The sequence below is a fragment of the Erpetoichthys calabaricus genome, chromosome 9 (assembly GCF_900747795.2).
Source record: "Erpetoichthys calabaricus chromosome 9, fErpCal1.3, whole genome shotgun sequence".
Taxonomy (NCBI): Eukaryota; Metazoa; Chordata; class Cladistia; order Polypteriformes; family Polypteridae; genus Erpetoichthys; species Erpetoichthys calabaricus.
Window position 1 is genome coordinate 196560960 of NC_041402.2, and position 19265 is coordinate 196580224.

Sequence of the window (19265 nt, forward strand, 5' to 3'; positions counted from 1 at the left end):
TGACCAGCATGAGCTGCTTTATATAACACAACGGGCAGCACAGATGGTGGACAATAGAGGTGGTGGCAGCAGCAGGAATGACGATGTGACGGTCACCTCTGCAGTTTCATATAGGCTGCTGTGCCTATTAAAGTGACACTCGGGGACTTTCGTTGAAGTTTCGTTTGTGCCCGTCGTCCTGTTCTTAGTGACCAGTGTGGTCCCGGTCACTGGCGTCATGTTCATCTTCTCTCGACCCCGGAAGGTAAAGTGCTTTGTGACAATGGGCTCCGTGAGAGGAGCTTGCTAGCGGATACTTTATTTTATATAGCTCCTTTCACTGGGCCATCCCCAGAGTATGAAAGCGGAGACTGGACACGATCACCCAGTCCTGCTTGGGTGGTCAGTTCAGGACCAGTGTCCAGTCGTCCCTCCGTAGTGGTGTATCAAGCTGCGGCTGACCCTGGCCCCCTGGCGAGGCGGAGGTCTCCGGCGGGTGGTGCTCCCCCCCCCCTTAGCTGAAGCAGACCGAGCCGATCGTGAAGCCGAACTCGAGCGCCACACCGTCGTGGTGCAGAACTGCCAGGTCCCGCAGGGGCAAGAGGGACAGGTCATCTGTGGCGAACTGAAAGGTCATCTCCTGGACCACCAGGTCACCATCATGCCGGGGCTGTGGGGACAAGAGAGGTCAGCCACTGAGCGCCCCCCGTCATCGGCCCGCCGGGACACTATGGGACACTTACCAGGCAGGGTGGCAGAGCGCCCACAAAGCTTTGCTTCTTAGTGTCGGCCAGGAATTTGATGTCCTCCTCGGCGTGACGAAGGGCGTCGGCGTCTGGACGGCAGGAGTAGGTCACCGTCTGGCTGGCACGTCTGCTGCTGAGCTTCAGGAAGCGGAGCTGCACCACATTGAGGCCATAGTCATACTGGGAAGAGAGGAGGCGGGGCTTAGCTAGGGGCCACTTTGGGGGTCTCATGGACACAACGCTGATGGACAATACCTGAGGGCCACCGTCGAGGGAGCTGAGCCACTTAAATAAGCGGCTGGACGAGTCACGCTTCAGCCAGGCCTGCATCGGAATCTGTGGGTTCAGAGATGGAGAGGAGGAGACGAAGTGGGCAGGACACAAGGGACAGGCAGGTGGCCGCAAGGGACAGACTCAAGAACACAAGGGACAGAGTGGAGCACGTAAGGGACAGGCAGGAGTATGCAGGGGACACAGGGGGTACTGGGTCGCCCGCTGCTTACCCGCTCCTTCACGGGGCTCAGGCAGGTCTCTCCGGTGGTGAAGTTGCAGTACGCCAGCAGTGCGTCAGCCGGGCTCCCCTGATTGGGGTCAATGTAGAAGAACCCTGGGGGGCAGAGGGGCACTTTAGCCTTCTGATGGTCACCTTTTCTGGTGGCAATACCACGGTGGCATGGCTTACCGCTGGCGAGGTCAGGGAGGCACAGCTGCAGCTCCTGGCATGTCGTGGCCGGGTGCTCCTTGGTACCGTCAGGGGGGTCGACCAGCAGCCGGACCTCCCGGTTCAGCGTGTCCAGGACGTGTCGGATCAGCGGGTAGTTGGGCCCGTCAGAGGCTGACATCAACTCCTAAGGGCACAAAAAGCTTTAAGGTTGTGTGCCCACTGGGCAGGTGGCACTCTGGTGGGCGAGGGGCGTACCTTGAACTGAGCGGCGCTGATGTTCAGTGGGGGACCTGGAGGTCCAGGGAGGCCAGGAGTGCCCTGACATTGGGGACAAGACAATCATTAGTAAGGGACGAGACGCTGGTGCGCTGGCCACATCAGTCAGGCCACTACTCACCTGCTGTCCTTTGTGCCCTTGGATGCCCGGTGGCCCCTGAAAGCCTTTGGGACCCTGAAGGAGAAGAATGAAGATGGGTGAAGGGGAAGGGCAGACCCCCCCATGTCGTCTCCATGTCCCACATCACTTACCTGTCCTCCAAACAGACCCTGGAGAAAAAAGGAGAAAGGGAGCAGTCAGTTGGGGTTGTGACAAATATTGGGGACAGGGTGGTGACAGAGGACAGGTGCTCACCGGCAGACCAGGGAGTCCTGGATGTCCAGGTGGTCCGGACAGACCGATGTCTCCCTGTATAAAGGAAAGAGATGAAGTGAGAAGGTGGGAGTGGACCTCAGGGGGGGCACATATAGCGCCTTTCACAGGGCCAGTCTGTGGGTGAAAGTCATCGTACATAAGGTGATGCCCCCTCAACGCCGCTGTAGGAGATGCAGATTTCCAGTGTGCTCCTGCCTGGATGTCACTTAAAGTCATGTGTCACAGCAGTGTCCCTCTGTGTCTGAAGCGTCTCGCTCAGCCCGGCTGAGACAAACCCGGGACGGGATGCCAGTTATTTGTGGGGCACACCAATAGAAGGCAGGAGCCCACCCAGGACAGGACGCCAGTCTGTCAGCCATGTGGCCAGTTTGGAGTCAACCATCACTGCAACTGACAAAGGAGGTGGTCTGCACTTGAACCCGGGTCCCTACAGCTAGGGGGGCAGCTGGCTAAGCAAAGCACCAGGGTGCACTCCTCTGTCCACTGTCCACAAGACACGAGGACCCACAATGGCCGGCCCCCTCAGGCCCACCGCTCAATCCTTCCATCTTACCTGCTCACCCTTGGCACCGGTGGGTCCCGGTGGTCCAGAAGGTCCACGGTGTCCCTGCAAAGCAACAGAGGAGTCCAGTTACAGCATCACGCCAGCCTGAACAGACCACTGGGGGCACCAACTGGACAGGTGGGACTGTCCAGCTGTAGTCACCCTGCATGTGGCGGTCAGCTGAGAATGTCCAGCCATGTGTCCAGCCTGTGTCTGGTGACCATGGAGAGGTCTGCTGGGACTCTCTAGGTTTGGTCACCCCATGTGTGGTGGTCAGGTGCACGTCAGGCTCTCTGTACCTTAAAGCCTTCATCTCCGTAGGGGCCTGAGGGTCCCTTGTCCCCATCTTCACCCTGTGAGACAGAAGAGGAGGTTAGACGTGAAATGGGCCATGGCTGGAGGGGTCACAGTGGCCTTTGGCAGGAGGATGGACATAAAGAGAGGCCAGCAAGTGGTCACTCAGGGCAGCAGCATTCACAGCCTGTGCAGTTAGGCTGGCATCACCCTGTGGTGGCTCTCCTCGCCCACTTTGTCCTTTGGACTGCAGACATTGTCACCTCTCCCCGGGTCCAACTTTGGGCACAGGTGTATTTAGCGTCCACGCCAGGATGAATGGCTGCCATGTGCAGGGTGCCCTCTGCTGGCTTCCCCAGGTGGCACACAGCAGTCTCTGCTGTGCTTTGGAGTTTCAGGTGCAGCTTGAGCGCCCTCTCCTGGCTGGCTGGCATAAGGACTCGCTGTCACACAATCATTATGGCACCTTTTTAGTGACTGTCAGCAGTGGGATTGGCACCCGTGATCAAAGCCAATGACTGCAGTGAATGATGCGGAGAGCCAATTGTGTGGGTGGTGGCAGCTCACGGATGTGAATGGGGACAGGGACACAAGCATGGTGACAGTGACAAAGGAAGCAGGCAGCTGTGTGGGGCTCAGCATAGCAGGGCCTGCCAGACTCAGACTCTCCACCAGAGGGTGCTGCTGTGCCAGAGTCACTGTCACTTGTGTGCCCACCACAGAGGTCCTCACCTTTAATCCTTTGGTTCCAGGAGTTCCCTTGTCACCCCGCAGTCCTGGCACCCCCTGTAGAAGAAAACTGAGACAGATGAGAAGGGTCATTGGTGCCGCAGACACCCCACTGCCCACAATGCCATGCTTACTCACGTATGGTCCTTGTTGGCCCGGTGGTCCTGAGGGGCCCTCTGTCCCTTTGGGACCCTGAAGAAACCACAGATGATGAGAGTGAAGCAGCAATGCAATGGCAGCATGGAGCCACTAGGGGGTGAAGCCAAGCACTTACCTTAAGACCCCTGTCTCCACGGGACCCCCTCACACCTGCTTTGCCCTTTCTGCCCTGAAAGCAAAGCAGAACTTTGAAAGCGCTGAGCAGCACCTGATTGGACAATTTCTAATGTATTCAAAAACAGAGCCAATGGCAAGTGGAAGCTGACGCTCACCTTCCGGCCAGGACGGCCAGGCGCCCCCGGATCACCGCGGCCCCCGTCTTCACCCTGTGAAGAGAGCATCGGTCAGCATCAGGACTCGGACCCTGATGCCAGTCTACTCCAACGTCAAAACACTCCACTACCCCAGGGCCACATGACCACCACAGAAAAGAGACAGCAGGCTGGGCTTTTGTGGTCAAGGCGCCTGCCACCCGAGCGTAGCACAACATGACAGAGCCATGCCAGGCAATTCACTCAGTGCCAACTGAAAAGTCATTACTATGACCAGGGTGCACCCCTCCAGTCCAGGGGCGCCATGCAGACCACTGAAGTGGACACAAGATCATTGGCTAGCACAAATGTCTGCCCTTCTCCTTTGCCATCATCAGGTGGCAGCACATCTGCCTTGGTGGCTTCCTTCTGCCAAGGAAAATGTCAAGGAAGCCCCCACATGACAACATGGCTGAATGGAGTAAAATCAAAGTGAAACTGAAGTCCTCTTAGTGACCAGGAGTGACCACCCTCTGAACAATGGACTGAGTGTCATCAGCGGTGGGTGCAGCAGTAAAGTCAGTGGGGCACTCGCCAGGGTGTAAGCCATATAGTGCCTTCACAATGTGACGCACCAGCATGATGGGAGTGGCAGCCACAACTCGCGTCACAAGGAGTGACCAGTCCAGTTCACGGCATCAGTCCCAAAAGTCAAGAGGAGCCACGAGTGGTCAGTGAGTGGCATGTGGGGTCAGAGCTCATGGCATTGTTTGATGGTGGCCCTCTTTCTGTCCATCCCGGCACCACCAGCAAGGCCCTCCGGGGTCAGTGAGTTCTGGATGAGAAGGGCTGAGGACCACTTGAAGCACCTAGTGACCTGGATGGTCCAGGACAGCTACAGGCCCATGAGCGACACATGTCTCTGAAATGCCGCTGACCTTTAAGCTCAGGCTTTGGGGGCACAAAATGCAAAAAAAGTTGTTGGCAGTGATGGCACCATGTTTCACGAGCTGATGCCAGTCAATGATGTCAGTGGACTGGGCACTGGAAGGTCAGTGGCAGGTTTGAGGACAACCTGGAGCATAGCTGCCAGTCCTTCAGTTGAAGGGTGGTCTTGAACCTGAATCATCGACGGCTGTGCCAGAACGCTGGCACCAAAAAGTCAGCCAAGAAAAGAAGTCGTTAACTGAAACTTTGAAACATACAAACCAAATGGCCGAGAGGTCCAGCGTGGCACAGCTGGATGATGTTCTGAGTGGCAAATAGCCGCTGCCCACCACCAAAGCTGAGGCACATGGCACCATCCACTCGCCCTCCTCAACAGCCTGTGCTGTGCCTCTTTTACACCACTAGGTGGCAGCAGACCCTCCTGGACACTATCATGTGTACGGAGACGGTGTGGGTGGAGCTTACAGTCAAAGAATGTGCAGGCGGAGTTTAATCTGTGTCAGGGTGGAGCTCAACACCAATCACCATCAGTATGTGGGTGGGGCATAGTGCCAAGTAGAAGTAGTGGGTGGGGCTCAGAGTCAAATTTAAATTCTGGATGAACTTAACTGGCCGGGCAGCACAGTGGCACAGTGGTAGCACTGCTGCCTCGCAGTCAGGAGACCCGTCTGGGTTCGCTTCCCGGGTCCTCCCTGCGTGGAGTTTGCATGTTCTCCCCGTGTCTGCGTGGGTTTCCTCGCACAGTCCAAAGACATGCAGGTTACAGTAGGTGCATTGGCGATCCTAAATTGTCCTTAGTGTGTGCTTGGTGTGTGCTTGGTGTGTGTGTGTGTGTGTGTGTGTGTGTGTGTGTGTGTGTGTGCCCTGTGGTGGGCTGGCACCCTACCCGGGGTTTGTTCCTGCCTTGCATCTTGTGTTGGCTGGGATTGGCTCCAGCAGACCCCCGTGACCCTGTAGTTAGGATATAGCGGGTTGCATTATGACTGACTGACTTAACTGGCATGGCAGCATCAGCACAGTGCCAAACTCATTATAATATTTGATTAGTGGGAGGAGTTTACTGATAAGGTGGGCAGTAAACTAGCCGGGTAGCACAGAGCCTCTAGGGCACATACTGTATGTGGGTAGAGTTAACGAGCCACAGGGAGGAGGCTGACCACTGGGGTCCACCTGGGTGCAATGTTTGTGGTGACTGTACCTTTTGTCCCTTCAGCCCCACTCGTCCTTCAGTACCCCACTCTCCAGGTGGCCCCTGCCAAGAGAAGAGAAATTGAAATCAGTTAAAGAAGACAGAGCTCACCTGGCGAAGCAGCACCTGCAACGACACATACAAACACAAGGTGGCATCGTTTGTACTGGTGATATTGAGGCAGTGGGCTGTGCACAAGGAGTGGCTCAGCGCACATTTATACCCAAACACCAGGTGGCACTGTCTGTGCCATAGACCCAACATACAACAGCTCACACACACACACACACACACACTGGAAACTGCTGTCCGGAGACTCAACACACACACTAAGCAGCACTGTTTACACCTGTGACTGGCACACACACATACCCAGACACCAGGTGGTGCTGTTTGCATCTTTTGATACAACATATACACAGAAATATGAGGCGATGCTGTCTGTAAACTCAATGCAAACTGAGTGGCACAACTGGCACAGGCTACTCAGTGCATAGACATACCCAGACACCAGGTGGCACTGCCTGTGCCACTGACACAACAAATACATGCCCATACTAGATGGCACCATCTTCAGCACTGACAGCACACACCCTCACTCATGTTGGCATGGCATCATTTCTACAGTCACCCACACTGATGCCAGGCTTACCTGCCCTCCGGGCTTTCCTGGCTCCCCTGGCTTCCCAATGTCCCCTGGCTGTCCCTAGAAATGGTAGCACACAGTGATATTGGCATCAGTCACTGGCAGTGCTGTTTGTGATGCCCAAGGCACACTCAGTGCCACTTCAATTATTTTTAGCACTGGTGACTTGGGCATGGCAGAGTTGCAGATTGCAGACATGGCTGGCACAAGTTTTACTCACCTCAATTCCTGGCAGACCAGGCGGCCCTCTGATGCCAGGCAGACCTTCTGCTCCCTGCAACACAAACACAGCTGAGTCCTCGATGGCAACGAAGCAACTAAAAGACCCCCCATGAGCCAAGTCCATGGACCCTCACCTGAGTTCCTGGCTCCCCCTGCAGGCCACCTTCACCTTTCTCTCCCTCAGGGCCAGGAAGCCCACGTGGCCCCAGATCACCATGGGGTCCCAGATTTCCAGCAGCACCCTGCCGAAGAAGATAGAATGAGGCTGCCCAGGTGTATCAAGTGACAGCACCTGTCTGCCTAGGGACCCCCGTTAAAGGAAATGACGTAGATGGTGGCATTTCTCACCTTGGCTCCAGGATTTCCTGGGTCACCTCTCCCTCCCGGTTCACCAGGGACACCCTGCAGGAGGCAGCAAAAGGAGGAATCTGATGACACAGCCTGTGGACACCCCAAAACCCCCCACCCCCCAATGGCGTGACGCCGGTACCTGCTGTCCAGGAGGTCCAGCTGGGCCGGGGGCACCAAAGGGTCCAGCGTCTCCCTGCAAAAGCAAGACGAGGTCAGACTAAGAACAGTGGAGACCCCCAATGGGAGGACATGGTCATGAGAGAATGTGACCCCCGCCTTTGCCTTGTATAGCCCCTTTCACAGTGACCCTGCTGACGGAGCTTCACAAGACACACAAGTGCGCAGCACAAGCCTCGCCGTCCCCCCATTCGTTGTGTGTCTGCTGTGGGGGTCTTTTGGAGTTAGGCCTGTATAAGGGGTGGTCAGCACATACCTTCTCACCTTGGACACCGTCTGGCCCAGGAAGCCCCACAGCACCTTCTGTGCCCTGAAAGAGAGATATGGCATTGGAGTGACCATCCCAGGGTGTGTGCCACGCCCACGGGCATGCCAATCATCAGCACTCACCTTGTGTCCCACTGTCCCCATACGGCCAGCGACACCCAGCAGCCCATTAGGTCCCTGCAAGTAGGAAGGAGGTGACTTCACTCAAAGCCTCCCTCAGCCTCGTCCAGCAGGGGCCACAAACACTCCGGTGGTTACCTACCAGTTGACCTGTGAGCCCCTTCTCCCCTTTTTGGCCCCGCTGGCCCTTTTCTCCGAGAATTCCAGGTGGTCCAGGCTGCCCAGGAGGTCCAATGGCACCCATGTCACCCTGCCTCACAAGAAAGAGATACCCAGAGTGTGCAGTGACCTGTTGCTGGAGTCACTTCCAAGAAAGTATGGACAAGTGGCCTCAGGTTTGGACTCACCTTGTCTCCTTGAGGTCCGGGGTCTCCTGTGTCTCCGGGGTCTCCAACATCCCCCTAAGAGCAGAGATGGACAGCACTTAAGACCAGGACACCACATGTCCACATTCTTGGTCCTTGGAGTCCTAATGGGAGAGGGTCACTGAGTGACCACATGGTCGAGCCCTTAAAACACAAACATGAGGGGCCAGAGGAGCAGCTCTGGCAAAGGTCCTGACTTCATGGCCAGCATGTCCAGAGCAGACTGACCGTGTGACCATCAGGATGTAAAGAACTTTAAGGGCACACGGACAGCCATGAAGAGACATGAGACAAGACTTGAGACATGAAGACTCCTAAGGTGGTCATCTAAGGCCATGTGACCAACAGGCCCAGATCCTGTGGAGTCTGACTACCAATAGCAAGTCTGCGGGGGCTCAGGTCTAAGCCCACCTTCTGTCACACTGGTTGCTCCAGAGTGTAGACCACTTGGGGTACAAGATAGGAGCTCTGAGCCCACTGGGCACCACACCTAACGGTCATCTTGCCACTGGACAAAGAGCCCTAGAAACTGCAGGATGTCTGACATTGTCACACAGAGTGACCAGAGGACAGCCCAGAGGTCCCGTTCCACAACCTGGCGCTTTTCCTGGCATACCACAGCCAGCTGAATGACGCTATCTGACATCTAATCCTTGGCACCCTGGCCCTTCGCACCTCTTTGCCCGTCTCTCCCAGTTCTCCCATCAGGCCCTTAAGTCCTTCCTCTCCAGGCTGCCCAGCAACTCCTTGGTGTCCTTCATGGCCAGGTGGTCCTGGGTCCCCCTAGAAGACAGAATGGGGAGAGCCATGCTGGTTGACCACTGCTGCTCCTGGAGGTCACCCAAAGCCTTTCTACTTCTTACTACTGACCTGCATTCCTTTGGCACCTGGACGCCCCTCTGTTCCTGAGGGTCCTGGTGGCCCCTGAGAATGAAAGAGCTCATTCAATTGTCACATCTCTGATGCTGCCACTTAAAGAGAACACAAAATGACCCAAGAGACAGACCCTTACCTGTGGTCCATCCAGACCGACAGCTCCCTCTTGTCCTTCTGACCCCACAAGTCCCTAAAGCAAAGTCACAAAACGTTGTCATCAGGACTGGCAGGTGCAGTGCCCACCCTAGGGCACCCCCTAGTGCACACCCAGCTACCTGTTGGCCTTTGTCTCCAGCAGGACCCTCAGCACCTCGTAAGCCATCTGGACCCTACAGGGACAAGAAACCCAACTGCCCGTCACGGCTTACATCTTCTCTGACTGTGGTCACCACAGGAGGTCAAAGGGCACACTCACCGGATATCCGCTCGTCCCTGACTCCCCGACAGGCCCCAGTGGTCCTTTGTCTCCTGAGGGGCCCACCTCACCCACTCTTCCCTCAGTGCCTGGCAGACCTGGCAAGCCCTGTGAAGGAGTTTGTTAAGAGTCTGCATTACTGGAGTGGGCACCTGATACCCCTTCACCCAGAGACACAACCCGTACCCACCGTCAAGCCCTGCTCTCCCTTCGGACCAGATTCTCCTCGCCGACCCTATGAGAGCCAGAGAGAAGCATGGTGAGCAGGAGTGGCGATGCCATCCAGTGCCTTTCAGCACGGGCACGATATAGTGAGGTGTGGGCATGGTCAGGGTGAGACACACATTAATGGTAGAGCTGAGAAATGAAGGCTCAGCCCTGGGGTCAGTGGTCATTTGGTTAACCTGAGAGGTGGGGTCATTCAGTGACCAGACAGCAGTGTGAGGTGATGGTGGGTTGTATGGTGGTCCAGAGATGGAGGTAGGAAGTGGACAAATGAAATAACAGCAAAGTAGGGTCAGTGGTAGCACTGGCAACTGAGTGGTCTTGGGGTCACATGAGGTCAGTGGCTCGAGTGAAGTTCAGAAGGTTTAAGGTCACTTGGAAATGTTTGACTAAGAGCCAGGGTGGGCACCTGGTGGTCAGGGTCAAGGTCAGCCATGCTGTGAAATGCAGGGAGTTGGGGGTCTCCTAGTGGTCATTTGCTTAACCGAGAGCTGAACCCATCTGGGAGAGGTCAATGACCACTGGATCACAGAGTGGACAAGGGCGGTGAATGGCATGAGATTGCTAAGGAGCTGTGGCTAAACTGAGTGCCCTCTGCACCCCCTACCTGTGGTCCTTCAGGTCCTCTTTCCCCTGGAGGTCCAGGTGGTCCCTGCAGATAAAACACATGCACTGTATTCTCTGTAGAGTGATACCCCCCGAACAGTCAGAGTTGGCACTGCACCCACCTGCCATCTCACTTCACACTTACTTTGGTGCCCGCTTTGCCCTGAAGACCAAGAACTCCTCTCACACCTGCTTCACCCTAAGAAGAAAGGCAACCAAAGAGTGTGAGGTGGCAGAGGGGGGCAGCATGTCACCCCTGAGGGTGTGCTGCAGCTGGCAGTGTCACTCACCCTCTCCCCCATGTGACCTAGCCTGCCACGCTCGCCAACTGAACCAGCATAACCCTGTGGAGGGAAAAGAAGAGATGAGGCAGTCAAGTGAGCTAAAGGTGTAGAGTTGGCATGCAGTTAGTGTGTAAGGAGCTATATAAAATGATGGTGCCAACTTAAGTACAAAGTGAAGGGTACTATATAAAATACTGAGCGCTTGTCTAACTGGCAGGTGGCAGCAAAGAGAGATCAGAACAAGGCAGATATCCACAGGAGTGGGAGAGTGGGCACCATGCCCTCTTTGTGGAAGCTGGTCACTTGGATATCCTGTTGATGCCCGCCTGCTCTTCAGCATTTGAGGATGGTTAAGGCTCCTTCTGTTGTTGGTACTGCCATGACGCTGCCAGCTGGAGGTGGTGACACTTTTCTCCCTTTGCTCCTCCCCTCTGTCACTTTCATGCCCTTTAAGTGTCCTTCATTCTCTTAGTGACAGTCTGCATCATTAAAGGCGCTATAATGTTGACTGTCATGCTGATTCAGAAGACCACCAGACTTCACTCACCCTGATCCTCGACATCTGCCCTCCTCATCCCCTCCTACAGCCCTGCACGTCGCCCAAGCTGAAGGTGGTACTTACATAGATGCCAACTGGCCCCTGTGGTCCTTCTGGTCCTGGCTTCCCACTAAAGCCCTGCCAAGAAACAAAGACAAGAAGATGCCCACATGAATCTCAGAACACCTGGGGGTCCATCTTGGTCTGCCATGCACCTGTGGCTGCACATGTCATTGTGCCACTTCTACCAGCATTCCTCTTCAATGATGCCAATGCTCGCTTACCCGCTCTCCAGGTGGTCCAATTTCGCCATCCTGTCCAGGTTTTCCTGAAACACCCTGAAACAATAAAGAGAGGGCACTGAGAGGGTACATAGAGATGATGTGCCAGCCAGCCCATCCTCTGTGCCAGTTGGTGCCCAAATCATGTGGAATGGCACTCTTACCGGAGCCCCTGGGGGTCCTGCCTCGCCTGGCTCTCCTCTGGATCCCTGGTTTCCCTAGAAAAATCAAGATGAGTTTATAAGGGGCAATTCACCAGGTGGTCAGTTGGCAGCACCACATGTGCCCGCTGAGAAGCTCTGCTTTCAGTTCAGCCCATGAGTGAAGTGTTGCCATGATGTGACTCAGTTTGGCTGAAGTGGCATTCTGGGAGGACAGCCTCTCTTGGTTTCCCTGCCACAATTCAGGAGGGCATGGTGCCAGCCCCTGATCAGCCGGTCACATGGAAGGTGCCACCACACAACTGGCCACCTGAGAACAAACCCCTGGAACAACTAGAGACAAAAATGGGCACTGGACATAGTAGAAATTGGCAGGAAATGGGCAGCAGCAGAAACTGCAGATAGTTTCCATCTGCAAATTATGGTAGACAAAATGGGCAGTGGGCACGACAGAGTTTAGTAGGCAATGGGCATCTGGAGCACCCTGAAATGTAACACAGAGCAGTGGCACTCACCTGTGGACCTTTAGCCCCCTGGCTTCCTGGCATTCCCATGCCACCCTGTGAAGGACAAGATGAGGCAGTCAAAGCAAAGCAAAAACACTCTGTGCCCTCCCAATGCGGGCACAGCAGCCTGTGGCAAGAACGTCTCTTCAGCATGCAATCAGATGAGAATGGATACAATGGGAACCTGTGTACCAGGCTTTCCTTCTGGACCCTGTGCCCCTGGCAAACCAGACAGACCCTGCAAAGAGACACAAGGGGTCACCCACCACAGGCCGAGGCACTCTCATTGAGTGGGCAGCCAGAGGAGGTCACTTACCGGCACTCCCGGTGGTCCGACAAGGCCTCTCTGTCCTGTGCGACCCTGGAAGGTAAAGTGCACCAGTTAAATAGGCCCACCAAAGCCTGTCCTGCTGTCCAGTAAAGGCGCTATATACCAACATAGGACTGGATGAACAAGACAGCCTGGCAAAGCAACATGTGAGGGACATCTGGCAGGCACAGAGCCGAGACGTCACCAAAATTCAGAATTCGGGGTGAAAACTACAAGGCATTGGGCGGGATCAGCTGACAAAAACGGGATCAATGGACACGGGGTCAACCAGCCGAAAATGGACCAACCAGAAAAGCAGGAGTAAGTGGGTAAGGAGGCAACTTCTGATGGGCTCAGCCCTGTGAAGGACAAAGCCCACCAAGGCTGGCCATGACCACGACCAAGCTGTGAGTTAGTGGGAGAAGAGAGGATGAGAGCAATGAGCGGGAAATCAATGAGGAGCAAACCGGGATGAAGAACAAAGATGAGGACGAGCAAATCATGGAGGGGCACACGACTGACAGACAGGACAGAAGGGGGGGGGGGGTCTGTTTACGTCAAGCAGAATTTAAACACAAGTCCTCTGTAGTTGGACGATGAGCCCACCTTAGTGAGGACGTCTGGCTTCATCTGGAAAGCATTAAGGAATGAGGCCTCATTTCAGGAGTGTGTGACAGACCACACAACGAAGACGTTCTTTAATTTAGTAATAGTAAAAAGGCAAGTTTACAGTCATGGGGGGCTTTAACTACCCAATGTGAACTGGGATAGCCTGGCAAACGGTGGAGCACAAGAGCAGAAGTTCACAGACGTAATCAGCGACCGTCTCTTAACACACCGACTCTCTGGATAATCAGGAGAGAACCGAGGGTCTCGAGGTGATTGGACGGTGAGGGTCACGTGACCAGAATACTCCACAAATCTGAGTGTTTTAGAAGAGCGCAGATGTTAAGTTTAACTTTGGAAGGACAAATGATGAGCAGATGTGTCAAAGCCGAAGGAGGATGGACTGAGAAAAGGTGTGGAGAGAGTCGAGGAGCAGGTAAGAAACGTTTGACAGGGAATGCAGGACAGGAAGGGACCAACGGCTGGAAATGAAAACAAAAGAACAAACACCACAGTGGGTTAGGAAAGAGTTAAAAAAGAAGAAAACAGCCAAATAACTCCAAAGTGAATCGTATGAGGATATCAGGGGGGCTAAAAGACAGCTGGAGAGGAGCATAGCAGACATGGCGAAAGACCACCCTAAGAGATTCTTTAGTATTAACAGACCAGCCAAGGAGGAGGTGAAGTGCATCAGAACAGCAAAGAGCAGTTCAAAGACGGCAGACCCCCTAAACCCGCACTGTCGTGAAAACCTCACAGCAGTAACAGGGACTACTAAGGAAATTCAAGAGAGATGAAACAGGCTGACATCAAACAAGTCAGCAGGACCAGATCAGATTTACCACAGAGCACTACAGGAGGCTGGCGAGGGCACACAGAACCGCCTGGCACAAACGTACAGGAAGTCACTGGGCACTGGAGAAACGCCAAAGCACCGGAAAATGGCAAATATCATCCCATTAATATAAAAAGGGTGACCAGCAGATCCAAGCAACTATAAGCCAGTGAGCTTAACGAGCATCACAGGAAAATGAATGGAAGGAATTATTAAGGATAAGACTGAGTGGCACACGGCGGGCACAGGAGTTTTACTGGGCAGTCAGCATGAGCTCAGAAGAGGAGGTCGAGTTTTACTAACACGCTGGAATTCTGTGAGGAAGCAACACATACAACCAGAATGGAGCGGATGAGATGATTTATCTCTGAAAGCATTGCCATGAGAGAAGGGTGGGCATCAGGGTGTGGCGTATACAAGTGGCACAGACACAGGAAGCAGAGGGTGATGGGGTGAAGAACCTTCTCAGAGTGGTGACCAGCAGGGGTCAGTGAGGGGGCCGCTGCTCTCTTTATTATCAATACATGATTTGGACAGGAATATAAGAGCAAGCTGGTGAAGTCTGAGATGATGCCAAGTCAGGTGGACTGGCAGATAATCGAGAATCCATTGAGTCATCACAGAGGGACTTGGACAGCAGATCTGTGGACGATGAGATTGAACGTCAGCAAATGTGAAGAATTTCAGGTAGGAAGTGAAAATGTGAGGTTTGAATACACGATGGTGGGGGGTCTGAAAATGGAGAGCCCACCTCATGAGGACTGAACTGCCAGACGTGTTCAGAAGCTCACAGACTGTCAGGTCATATAGCGCCATGATGTGTGCAGCACAAGTCACAGGAGGGTCTGCTCAAGTCTTTAGAAGCCACCAGTGAGCACCCTGAATGAAGCCAGCAATCTCCCCGTGATGGTGGAAGTCTGACGTGTCGTGTCTGCCAGGCAGTTTGGGTCTCCAGAAAGACATAGCGGCACTAGAAGAAGTCCAGAGAGGAGCAACGTGGGGGGCTGCAAGGGATGAGTGATGAGGAAAGAGTAAAAGAGCGGAGCCTTGAGATGAAGAGGAGGCCTGACTGACTGACGTGTTTAAAATGATGAAGGGCATCAGTCCGGTGGAGTGGGATAGTGAAACACATTAAGGGTAAATGTCACAGAAACGTCAGCATGTTACACAGAGAGCCACAGACTCGTGTAATATGTGACCAAGTAGTGTGGTGGGCTGCAGGACTTTAGGGACCCTCACAGCTCGACTTGATGTTATTTGGGGGTTTAAGTAAATAGGACCGGTGGGCTTTGTTGGTCTGAATGGCCTCTTCTCGACTGGATGGTTCAAATGTTCTAAGATAAAGCTGAAGGCCAGCAGGAGAGGAATGAGCAGCCAGCGGGCACAGATACACACAGGAGACACCCATCCGACAGGATCAGCCATGCGGAGGACAAAGCTTGTGACACCGAGGCTGGCCAGGGTCAGACCAAGAAGAGGAATAATTGGGAAGTAAACGATCAAATGAGATCAGGCCCACGGGGGAATGGAGTGGGAAACAAAGAAATGAAATGCAGAAGATACAGAAACAACACGGAGAGGGAAGAAAAGCCGGGCAGAGTCAGGCCCAAGAAGAGGGCAGGGTCAGGGCAACAGGAGGGCTGAGCAGGAACAGGTTAACAATAAAACGTACAGGAGGGTGAGATCTGCCAGGTTAACAGGATCAGGCAGCAGCAGGAAGAGAGAGAGAGAAGCGTACGACAGAAACGGCACGGGTTTCCGACTCCACCGAGTTCAGGGGCAGACAATGAAGAAACCAAAGGACCATTAGAGAAGGATGGCACGTCCAGTAGGGCGACGTTTTATAAAGCAGAAGGCGAGATGTTCAGGCAGGGCAGGGCCAAACAGGAGAAAAAGCGGGACAATAGGATGAAAAGAGGAAATCTGAGAGACCACCACACCCCGTCTACGCCGTCCCAAATACTCTGATCTGACAGGCTCAGGCTCCTGGAGATGCTGATGGACTTGCAGGGTCCGGCCAACAGTAGGGGTCTGCAGATCAGACCAGCAGAGGTGAGACTTGCCAGCCAGATAAGCCTCACAAGATCAGCCTCCATGGCTGCCAGGTCCAAAGCAGACAAACCCGCTGGAGAGCGGGCCAGGCCAGGACCGGGGTCTGCAATCGCACACACATAAAGCAAAGAGGAGCGTCGCCACACAGGACTGGCACAGCTCAGACTCAGAGGTCAAAGATGCAGAAGACTCGAGTCTGACGAGGGCAGGCTGAGCAGACAGAATGGTTTAAAACATGGATGGATCAGACTGGGCACACAAGCCCACAACCTGCAGAGTCAGCACCCAGCCTGTAGATGGCTGTGTGGGGGTTTTCATTGGCATGAGTGGCAGGCTAACAGTGGCACTGGGATACCCAGAGGTCTACTTGCCCGTTCTCCTCGCACTCCGGGTTTGCCGCTACTCCCTGAGGTACCCCGGTCACCCTGAAACACAAGAACAGCTGAATGAGTAAAGCTCGAGGACACGGGGCATCTGCAGGATGCCAAGTGCAGGGGTACTGACCTTTGGCCCCTCGCTGCCCGCCTGTCCCTGGACTCCTGCTGGACCCTCTTCACCCTGTAAAGAAAAAGCTTTTAAGCATGAAGTGTAGCCCATGGGGTACCCACCTTACCGCAGTGTCAGCCGGCACACTCACCTGGGATCCTGACACACCTGGGGGTCCCCTCAAACCAGGAAATCCCAGAAAACCAATCTGACCTCTGACCCCAGGCACACCTGCTCGGCCCTGTAGACCCGGAGGACCCTACAAGAACAAAACAGAAGGGAACAGAAACTGAGCATGAGGGCAAAAGGCACCAGGGATCATGGCACAAAGTGGGCAGGGAGCCAGCTGGGTGATGTCCTTCAACCCTATGCCCTGTCTCTGTGTGCCATGTTTCTTTGGCATTTAATTTTAGCAGTCAGGGGTTATTGAGCCCACCTTGGGTATATCTCACTTTGGCAATGGTGAGGTTCAGGTGCTCTGTCACCCCACTGGTGTTTTACTTTGGCACCCTGGGCTGCTGTGCCTCCCTTTGTTATTTTAGTGGTAGGGGGCACTGTGTCACCCAAACAGCAGGGGGCACTGTCTCCCTATTCTGGAGCTAGAATGCTGACATGTCTTCCCTTTGAGGTTACTTTCTTTTAGCAGTAGGGGGCACTGTCTGCCCACTCGAGCAGAGTTTTGCTTTAATTGTAGGTGGTCTTGTCTCCCCTCTCAGAGTTTATTTTACTTTAGCAGTAGGGGGGGGGGCAGTTTCCATACACTGTGTCTTCCTTACTTTACAGAAGCGGTGCTGCCCCCCAATACCAGGCAGGCACCATCTCCCCTATCTAGAGTTGTTTAACTTAAACAGTAGGGGGCGCTGTCTCGCCATTCTAGAGGTTTCTATGTTAGTTGTAGATGCTGCCATTTCTTCCCTCTCAGATTATTTTGCCATAGCAGTAGCTGGCACCCATTGCTGCCTTTGGGGTTATTTTACTTTAGTGGTAGGGGGCACGGTCTGCTCAACTGCTATGTTGCTCTGACAATAGGGGGCACTATTCTACTACTCTACAGTTATTTTACTATACCAGTGGTGTGTCTGCTGCTCTAGGGTTACTTTACTTTAACAGCAGGGGGCGCTGTCTCTCCAGTCAGAGGGCATTACACCTTAACATTAGTAGTTGGTGGTTACTGTCTCCCCACACAGTGCCAGTTGAGCAGTAGGTGGCGCTGTCTCCCCATTAGTAGATGTTGCCTCATCTTCCCCCCCCCAAGACCCCCGCAGTGTTTCTGTTCATTCACATACAGCTATGCAAGCGCAGCGATCTGCAGAGCTCAGGGTTCTACTTACAGGGTCTCCTTTGTCTCCGGGGTCCCCCTTGTCTCCGTCGCGCCCTTGAGCCCCCTGTAGGAACAGAGAAGACGGATTGTAGTGTGAAGCAGCAGAGGCGCCAAGGCGCACAACATGGAGGTTCAGGGAGGGACTCACCCGATTTCCAGGGACCCCCTTCGGTCCTGCGATCCCAGCCGGCCCCTAAAAAACACAACATCAGACGAGTCAGTGGGGGCCTCCCAAGGGTCTGGGGTGGGTGTCTGTTGTGAGTCTGCGTCTCTCCACACCTCTGGGATGGAACGTGAAAGATGTGGCGCAGATGTCTGACCTCGGCTCTTTGAACCGCCGTTTACAGGATGAATTCCTCCGCGCCGATAAAGCAGATGCACCTGAGCGCCGCGGCGGCTTCAAAGCGCCTTGTCAGGCTGCCAAGGCCGGGGGGCCGCAGATGATTTGCGCCCAGGCCGAGGCTCGCAGCAGGTAGCAGACGTGCTGGGCAGCGGGGACACAAGTCAGGGGGGCACAAGCCGGGGAGGCCAGCCATGCCGTTCGCTTAAATGTCAGTAGTGAAGAATTCAAATCCCCCCCCATCCTCGGGGGCACACGGACGGTCAGGTGGGCTCGTCTACAGTGTGACCCTGCTGCCTCGTGTTTTTCAGGTCTGTCCATTTTCTGAACCACATTGCAAGCCTGGCACAGAATGACAATGAGGCCGGGATGCCAACTAAGGTGGCACAGAGGTAACAGGGGCTCGAGCTCTGATCCTTGGAGCGGCCATTTTAACTGCTGGGCCCCAAAGCAATTAGAAAAGCGACGAGAACCCGGGGGGTCCTTCACTTGTTTGTAGATTTTACACCTGCTGGTGCCTTCTCCATTGAAATGACATTCCATGCCAGTAGTGCCCAGTAGAAACTGGCACTGGAGTGACACACAAATCTGGAGCCTTAGGGGGTCTCTGAGGGATTACAGATGGCCGCTGCAGTGGGAGTGAGCTAACAGCTACACCTGACCAGGTTCAGGTCCTGGGTGCCCCCTAGTGGGCTTCATAGGTTCAAATCCGAGGGCACCCCCTAGCGTGCTGTGTCGGGTGCTTTTGCTCTCACATCCCTGAGGTACAGTGTGTGTGTGTGCTGTGTGACGGACCACCGCCCCCTTCAGTCAGACAGTGGCATTTCCTTTCCATCGTTCCGGTTGCCCCCATGTCCTGGCCTTCCACTCCATCCCGGGTTATCCTCGGCAGTGAACGAGGTGGTCTCGTATCGATGACAGACGGGACAGCGGCGCCCTGATCCTCTTTGAACCCTCGATTCTGGTTTATGTGATCGGGATATTTGTGGTGCAGAAAGTCAGCTGCCGCCCCTCATCAGACTGCTTTTACCTTTTTAGATATTCACAGCACCAAACCACACGTGGGGTCTTCACATTTGGAAGTCGAAATCCCCCAAAATCCCATCAAAGATGCAAATAG

The 19265-nt window shown here is 54.4% G+C and overlaps 1 protein-coding gene across 1 annotated transcript in view; it reads right to left on the reverse strand.

Moving 5' to 3' along the window:
• LOC114657725 (collagen alpha-1(I) chain-like) overlaps positions 1 to 19265 on the reverse strand; it is a 36951-nt gene continuing 17686 nt past the window's right edge. Inside the window, exons 25-69 of the mRNA XM_051932260.1 lie at positions 17954 to 17998; positions 17816 to 17869; positions 16636 to 16743; positions 16503 to 16556; positions 16370 to 16423; positions 12512 to 12556; positions 12380 to 12433; positions 12205 to 12249; positions 11693 to 11746; positions 11532 to 11585; positions 11332 to 11385; positions 10716 to 10769; positions 10571 to 10624; positions 10427 to 10471; positions 9785 to 9829; positions 9595 to 9702; positions 9455 to 9508; positions 9316 to 9369; positions 9174 to 9227; positions 8979 to 9086; positions 8286 to 8339; positions 8081 to 8188; positions 7942 to 7995; positions 7808 to 7861; positions 7514 to 7567; positions 7372 to 7425; positions 7158 to 7265; positions 7022 to 7075; positions 6808 to 6861; positions 6165 to 6218; positions 4040 to 4093; positions 3883 to 3936; positions 3747 to 3800; positions 3612 to 3665; positions 2885 to 2938; positions 2595 to 2648; positions 2021 to 2074; positions 1918 to 1935; positions 1787 to 1840; positions 1645 to 1707; positions 1408 to 1573; positions 1229 to 1332; positions 981 to 1061; positions 723 to 905; positions 1 to 649 (exon numbers count right to left, since the gene is read on the reverse strand). Coding sequence (XP_051788220.1) covers positions 494 to 649; positions 723 to 905; positions 981 to 1061; positions 1229 to 1332; positions 1408 to 1573; positions 1645 to 1707; positions 1787 to 1840; positions 1918 to 1935; positions 2021 to 2074; positions 2595 to 2648; positions 2885 to 2938; positions 3612 to 3665; positions 3747 to 3800; positions 3883 to 3936; positions 4040 to 4093; positions 6165 to 6218; positions 6808 to 6861; positions 7022 to 7075; positions 7158 to 7265; positions 7372 to 7425; positions 7514 to 7567; positions 7808 to 7861; positions 7942 to 7995; positions 8081 to 8188; positions 8286 to 8339; positions 8979 to 9086; positions 9174 to 9227; positions 9316 to 9369; positions 9455 to 9508; positions 9595 to 9702; positions 9785 to 9829; positions 10427 to 10471; positions 10571 to 10624; positions 10716 to 10769; positions 11332 to 11385; positions 11532 to 11585; positions 11693 to 11746; positions 12205 to 12249; positions 12380 to 12433; positions 12512 to 12556; positions 16370 to 16423; positions 16503 to 16556; positions 16636 to 16743; positions 17816 to 17869; positions 17954 to 17998 — 3048 coding nt within the window. The 3' untranslated portion in view covers positions 1 to 493. The remainder of the gene's footprint in view (positions 650 to 722; positions 906 to 980; positions 1062 to 1228; positions 1333 to 1407; positions 1574 to 1644; positions 1708 to 1786; positions 1841 to 1917; positions 1936 to 2020; positions 2075 to 2594; positions 2649 to 2884; positions 2939 to 3611; positions 3666 to 3746; positions 3801 to 3882; positions 3937 to 4039; positions 4094 to 6164; positions 6219 to 6807; positions 6862 to 7021; positions 7076 to 7157; positions 7266 to 7371; positions 7426 to 7513; positions 7568 to 7807; positions 7862 to 7941; positions 7996 to 8080; positions 8189 to 8285; positions 8340 to 8978; positions 9087 to 9173; positions 9228 to 9315; positions 9370 to 9454; positions 9509 to 9594; positions 9703 to 9784; positions 9830 to 10426; positions 10472 to 10570; positions 10625 to 10715; positions 10770 to 11331; positions 11386 to 11531; positions 11586 to 11692; positions 11747 to 12204; positions 12250 to 12379; positions 12434 to 12511; positions 12557 to 16369; positions 16424 to 16502; positions 16557 to 16635; positions 16744 to 17815; positions 17870 to 17953; positions 17999 to 19265) is intronic.